This window comes from Dipodomys ordii, unplaced genomic scaffold, assembly GCF_000151885.1.
Source record: "Dipodomys ordii isolate 6190 unplaced genomic scaffold, Dord_2.0 Scaffold10, whole genome shotgun sequence".
Lineage (NCBI taxonomy): Eukaryota > Metazoa > Chordata > Mammalia > Rodentia > Heteromyidae > Dipodomys > Dipodomys ordii.
Window position 1 is genome coordinate 16,788,766 of NW_012267226.1, and position 7,198 is coordinate 16,795,963.

Here is a 7,198-nt window from a genome sequence, read left to right on the forward strand (position 1 = left end):
TGCTGACCCCTTTGCCATTCGAGGTGATGGGGAGCTCTCTGGAGAGTGAGGGTTGATACTAGGGACTTGTGTGCCATTCTCCACCTGCTCTCTGAGGCTTCCATTTCTCTTGATTCACTTGTAGAAGAGAGACCCCATGTTGACCAGCACCTCCGCCTTCTGCCAATGTGTCAGCATGATGGGGAACCTCAGTGCCAAGCCCGCCGCCCGGAGACACATGTGGGCCTACGAAAAATTCCCAGATGCCTGCTTGGGCCTCCTGGTATTTTAGCTCTTCTATTCAAAATGGGTCTTTTATCCTCTTTGTGGGCATTGACTTCTTAATACATGGCTTTTCCAAAAATTCTGTCTTTCTCTTTGGGGCATTGGGACCCCAATGGTTTAATGCCTTCCGTAGCCATAGATTTTGTGGACTGTGGCCTCTATATCAAGTCTCCCACCCACCCTGGAGGGATGTGGAGGATTTGGGTGGAGCTGGCCTGATCATCCATTTCAAACAGCCCATTCTTCAGTGGAAATCCAGAACCAAGCTCTTCACAGAAGGTACCCTTCTGTGTCTCTGCTAACCACAGAACTGGTCTGGTCTCTGAGCACTTCCCATAACTTAAGCCCAGAGCATTGACCGTTTGGGGAGCATGGGCATCTGAGACCCTGTCTAAAAGAAGAGCTGGCCGTGAAGTGCTCCATCAAAGCCATCAGTGGTCATCTTGTTTCCTCTCAAGGTCACATGTGAGGAAGACCTCTTCCGAGATATCATATACACCCTCTTGGGCCTTGTCATGAACCTGTGTCTTCAAGTCCCCTTTGTCTCAGAGGTATGAAATTTCTGTCCCCCGCTTCCCCCCAGGATCCCTGGGACAGACAAAGCACATCTTACTGCATAGAATCTTTCACTTACAAAGAGAATGTATACGCATGAGCCTGACCCCTGGCAGTGGGAGTAAGGAGGACATTCTGTCACTTTGCTGAGGGCAAGACGAATCATATGTGCATTCGGAAAACTATTCACATGTCCAGTACTGGGCACCGCATTTACAAAGTCAAATAGAACATGACCTTGGTTGGTGGAGTACAGCCAAGAGTTAGGGAAGACCGACACAGGAAGGGGGGGCAGAGGAGGGAGCAAGGTGGGAGAAATCAAGACAGAAGTAGAGGCCTTGAGGACATGGACATGAAGATCACCTTCTCCGCTCTGTGGTTGTAGGCATGGGCCATGGAGGTAAGCAGGAAGTGCCTGTCTCTACTCAACAGCCAGGATGGAGGAATCCTGACAGTAAGTCTCTCTGGATATCCAGACTCAGTGTTCTTACTCTTGTTTGTGTTTGCTTTCAATACCATTTTGGTGACTTTATTTGCAGTCACCACCTCTGCAAACCCACTGTCTCTCCCAGGTATGGTGTGAATAATGCCACAAGCACACAAATGCCAAATTTCACCTACGCTTTTGGAGATTGGGTGATATCCCTTCTGGTATCCTGCTTGTGACCCCTCTCACCTCCAAGAACTCTAGTTAAGCCCTTTTCTGTATATTCTAGATTCTAGCCAGCATATACATGTGGTCTGCTTGACTTACCCTACTTCAAGAGATGCTATATACAGGTTAGACAGCCCAAGGATTTAGTTTAGCATTTTTTTTTTCTGTCCTCAGAAAACTATGCCCACAAGTTTGAGACCAGTGCTCTTGGAGGCTGGTTGTTTGGGGCCCCTTTGGAGGTGCACACTAGAATGACTTTCATACTTCGGTTTCTGACATTTTTGTTAAGAAAACTGGCCTAGTGTGGTTAGCACAGTGCATCAGAAGAATGTCGGTATGATTCAAAAGACTATTTGCCATCAACCCAGTGTATATTCTTCACATGCATTAGTTAGTCATCACCTCCATTTTTCTGGCCCTTGAGTAGAACACACCCTCCACCATCTCGGGCCTAAGTAGGAATTCTGGCATCTGGAGCAGAATTCTAGGACTACAGAGCATACAGAGCAGCTCAGGGAAACAAGATTGATGAGATGATGATACCCAGGTTTATCCAGCCTCACTCTGGAGACAGAGGCATCAGGGAGAGAGAGAGTGGAAATCTACATTGACAAACTGGAGAGGTGAGAGGTCACCAATGGGTACTTTTAATGCATTTCTGGAAGACAGAGATCGCCTGTGATTTGCAGATTAAAGATTCCTTCATGGGCTGGGAATGTGGCCTAGTGGTAGAGTGCTTGCCTTGTATGCATGAAGCCCTGGGTTTGATTCTTCAGCACCACATACACAGAAAAAGCCAGAAGGGGCACTATGGCTTAAGTGGTAGAGCGCTAGTCTTGAGCAAAAAGAAGCTTAGGAACAGCTCTCAGGCCCTGAATTCAGATAATTCGGGACTGGCAAAAAGAGAGAGACAGAGACAGAGAGAGAGACAGAGAGACGGGGGGGCAGGGCTGAAGGCAGCAGAGTGGCCTAGTCCTGGAAGGATGGAGATTTTACGGTAGCAGGGACACTGAAGGCGCTACCAGGAATAGGAACTAAGTACATGTGGCAGGCAGGCATCCATCCCCAAGCATAAAATCAGAGCTGTTATTTTGTTTGTTTTTCTTCAGTACTGGGGATTAAACTCAGGGCCTCATATTTGCTAGACAAGCACTCTACCAATTCAGTTCTTTTTTTCCCCTTTAGTTTGTTTTTCAAATAGAATATACCACTTTTGCTCGGGCCCGCCTCAGACCATAATCATCCTGCCTGCCACCATGTCCAGCTGTTCGTCTTTCTTTTTCTTTTTGGAAGCACAGTAAAATAGACTTTATTTAGAACATTGAAAAAGGAATTGTAGAGACCACTGTATTAGGGCTTTTGCAATGGATTTAAGTCCTGCATGTATTTACTTCTCTTAACAAAGTGCAAGATCAGAGAAAAGAGATTTTTTTTCCTTATAGAACCATCTCGCTTGGGTGTCACCTGTCTTTCTGCCAGTTCATAAACTTCCTGTAGGCACAGCATCCCCAGATGCACTGGTTTGTTTAGTTTTGTTTTTTGGGGAGGGGGGTTTGTGGGTCATGGAGCTTGAGCTCTGGGCTTGGGCGCTTTCCTTGTATTCTTCAGCTCAAGGTGAGCGCTCTACCACTTGAGCCACAGCAACACTTCCGGTTTTCTAGTGGCTTATTGGAGATAAGAGTCTCACGGAGTTTCCTGCCCCGGCTGGCTTTGAACCTCGATCCTTAGGTCTCAGCCTCCTGAGTAGCTAGGATTCAGGTGTGAGCCACCAGCGCCTGTCTGCACTATTTTTTAATTAAAGAACTGATTGGACAGCTAAGGGTTACCAGACATTTCAAGAAAGCTACACTCAGAAATTATTTTTTTAAAGTATAAACATGAAAATGGAAAAAAGTATAGGAAATCAAAGAAAGAAAATAACTGCCATTTATATCTTGGGAAAGATTAAAGGTAGTATACCCAGAAAACTGTAGCTGCTAATTTTTATTGGGATTTTTATTTTGATTTTGTCAGTCATGGGGCTTGAACTCTGGGCCTGGGTACTGTCCCTAACTTCTTCAGCTCAAGGCTAGCACTCTACCACTTGAGCCACAGTGCCACTGCTGCTAGTTATTATTATTACTTTTAATCTGAGAGCTGAGAAGTAAATGGAATCACCCAGAAAGTAGGACCCTCCCCCACCCAAAAAAGTCCAAAGCCTCAGAAAGATAAAGGAAAATGAAAAGACCAAAAGTACAAATGCAGGAAACAGTTCTCCTAAGGAGGGCCCTGGGGGCATGGAGGCCTTGGGAGGTACTGGGGAGACCTTGCTTTCTGAGGGGAGCTGGCTGCTTCTGTGTGACACTGAAATAAACTGGGTGGTCTCTGTGCACCTGGGGCAAATGTTTGCAGCCCTCCCAGTGGTCTACCTAGCAGCTTTGTTAAGAGGAACCACACATGTTCTGTGCTCCTTGACTATTTCATTATTTTGTTGTACTTTAAAATCCAAGTATAAATCTGGCACAGGCAGCTCATGCTTGTAATCATAGCTATTCAGAACTGAGATCTGAGGATTGCGGTTCAAACCCAGCCCAGGCAGGACAGTCTGTGAGACTCTTGTTTCCAATGAACCAGCAAAAAGCCACAAGTGGAGTGGTGGCAGTGAGAGAACCGGTCTTGAGTAAAAAAACCAAATAAGAGAACACAAGGCCCTGGGTTCAAGCCCCAGTACTGGCAGGCGGTGGGGGATACAAATCAAGTAGCAGGTGGATAAAAATCAAGGAGGGGACCAATAATAGCTTTCAGCTACACCAAACTTGTAAGTCATCTGCATTTCTACAAAAACATTTAATTATTCCCCTCCCCCTCCCGCTCCCCTCAGAGAGCTGCTGGTGTTCTAAGCCGAACTCTTCCTTCCTCTCTGAAAATCGTCCAGGAGGCTCTGAAAGCAGGAATAGTGAAGAAAATGATTAAATTCCTGAAGGTAAAGTAACTTTCTGCCCACCAGAACTCAGCCGTTTTTATTCAGGGAGCAGCACAGATATGGGCTTTGATCAGTGAATGTACCACTGTGTCACCCCTACCGCATTTCCAGCTTCCGGGATAGCCAGTCTCTCCCGCCTGTCCACCCGGATGGGGATCTGAACGCCACGATTGCTGAGCAAATAACCAACAAAAGAAATGCTCTTTAGGTACAGCCTTGGAAATGGTTTGGCCACGGCTGGAGATGGAGCTCAGTGGTAGCAGGCTTTCCTGGAATGTGCAAGGCCCTGGGTTCCATTCCCAGCACTGAAAGTAGAAAAGAAAAGAAAAAAATTGCTTACTCTTTCAAGCCCAACTATAAGATGCATGGCCTCTGTCCTTAAGATGGTATGCATAACTTCCTGCCAGTTACCTTGTTCATGGACTCATGATGCTTTATGTAGTTACAAGGAGTGTGTCAGATGTAATCCACTTATGAGACCGAGAGACCGTGGAGTTGCCACGTGACCAAAGGATGATAGGCTTTCCCCCCAAGAAGTGAGTGCAGCGCATGCAAATGGGTGACTAGATTCACTTGCAAGGCAAAGTGAATTATTGGGCTGCTGTTGCTGAATCCCACTTGTGATATATATGTCCGGTGAGGCCCTCTTCATCCATGTTAGTGGGGTCCACACAAACCCCAGGCTGAGCAGAGCCTGAAAAAAGAGGGGGTGCTGCCGAAACATGGGGAGAGCTGGGGATGGGACAGTAGGAGTGAGTTCAGACTGCTGCCTGGACAGTGACATGCTACGGCTGTGTGTGTGTGTGTGTGTGTGTGTGTGTGCGCGCGTGTGCATGCATGCACACCAATACGAGAGCTTGAACACAGGGCCCACATGGTTTTTTTTGCTCAAAGCTGGTGCTCTTCCACTTTAACCACAGCCCTATTTCTCAGTTTTTGGTGGTTAAATGGAGATAAGAGATTCACAGACTTTCCTGCCTGAGCTGGCTTCAAACTGCCATCCTCAGATCTCAGCCTCCTGAGTAGCTAGGATCACAGACATGAGCCACCGGTGCCCGGCCACATCCTAAAACTTCTGTAACCAGACTGTGGGTGGCATGCTTTCACATGTCATATGCACATGCACACAGGATGTTTTTAAAGGTTACGATTGCACAGTTGTTACCTCTGATGGAGATATTCCGCCCGCCCTCATCTACAAAGGAGAAGCGACACCGCAGGGACACTTCCTCCTTTTGAGGTTGGGGCATCTGCCAGCATCACTGTCTCCCAGCCGCTCACAGTCTTCCAGAGTTGTCAGGTGTACATAGAAGGGCTGCATCCCTGCCTGGGGTACCGGCTGGCTCGGGCGTCAGGGGGTGAGTTGTACTCCAGGCATTACTCTCCGTAGGGTCCTCCTTTGGACATCCAAGAAGCCACTACTACCTCAACACTTGCTCACTATGATTATGATTTTGGGTCCAGAAAGATGAAAGTGCCAGGTGCTGTGACTCATGCCTGCAATCCTAACTACTCAAGAGGCTGAGCTCTGAGCATCACTGAAGCCAGCCCAGGCAGGAAAGTCCCTAAGACTCTTATCTCCCATTAACCAGCAAAAAGCTGCAAGTTGAGCTGTGGTTCAAGTGGTGAGGCAACAGCTTTGAGCAAAAACCAACAACAACAACAAAACCAAACCTAAAGAACAGTGCCCAGGCCCTGAGTTCAAGCCTGGGTACTGGCACCAAAAAACAAAAAAAAAAAAAGAAAAAGGAAGTATTGGTGTTCTGATGTCCTTCTGGAATCTAGACAGGAGGCCAGAGCGCGTCACGTTATGCCATGAAGATCCTGGCTGTCTGCACCAACAGTTTCCACGAGGCTCGGGAGGAAATAATGAAGCTGGACAGAAGTAAGTGACCGTGTCATGAAGGCTCCACCTCAGAGGCTAGCCCATCCCAGAAGCTGCTGGATGAGCTTGTCGGGGCTTGTCGGGAATATCCGAGCGCAGTTGTCCGCTTACCTGGACAGAAAAGCAGTTCACTAGACTTGGGTTACATACAGGCAGGCAGCTCAGAGAAAGCAGGGTCGAAGCTTCGGCAATCTGAAGACCCAACATAGCTCTGTTTCTTCAGAGAGGGAGAGAGAGATGAAATACCTTCAGTGAACAAGGGTAGAGTCGGAGCCGATCTTCATCCGGTGACTTACATCACAGCTAGGCTGCCACGCAGACGGTTAATATTCTCCTTCACGAGTCAAGCTGGGACAGGAGCCTTCTACCTGAGCAGATACAAGATGCTGGCACAGGGCTTTGCACTCAGGCTGCTGGGTAGAACACCTCACCGTGGTGGGGGCTAGAGAGGCTTTTTAGAAGACAGATTTTCTGGTGATGGTGGCTCACACCTATAATCCTAGATACTCAGGAGGCTGAGATCTGAGGATCTGGTTTGAAGCCAGCCCAGACAGAAAAAGCCATGAAACCTAACTCCAATTAATAACCAGAAATGTGGAATTGGAGGTATGGTTCAACGGGTAGAGGGCCAACCTTGAGCAAAAAAAAAAAAAAAAAAAAAATCCAAGCAAGCAAGGGTACAAAGCCCTGAGTTTAAGCACCAATATAGCCAATATAGGAACCACCATCCCCCCCCAAAAAAAATGGGAAAGAAAGAAGGGAGAGAGGAAGGAAGGAATAGAGAGAGAAAAGAAGGAGGGAAGGAAGGAAGGGAAGGAAGGAAGGGAAGGAAGGAAGGAAGGAAGGAAGGAAGGAAGGAAGGAAGGAAGGAAGGAAG

At 47.4% G+C, this 7,198-nt stretch overlaps 1 protein-coding gene across 2 annotated transcripts in view; it reads left to right on the plus strand.

Annotated features, from left to right (window-relative positions):
- Ttc12 (tetratricopeptide repeat domain 12) overlaps positions 1 to 7,198 on the plus strand; it is a 33,425-nt gene that overhangs the window by 24,431 nt on the left and 1,796 nt on the right. For both annotated transcript variants that reach the window (XM_013009557.1, XM_013009558.1), the window contains 5 exons: positions 125 to 262; positions 723 to 815; positions 1,205 to 1,273; positions 4,335 to 4,436; positions 6,222 to 6,321. In XM_013009557.1, the coding sequence (XP_012865011.1) occupies positions 125 to 262; positions 723 to 815; positions 1,205 to 1,273; positions 4,335 to 4,436; positions 6,222 to 6,321 (502 nt within the window). The remainder of the gene's footprint in view (positions 1 to 124; positions 263 to 722; positions 816 to 1,204; positions 1,274 to 4,334; positions 4,437 to 6,221; positions 6,322 to 7,198) is intronic.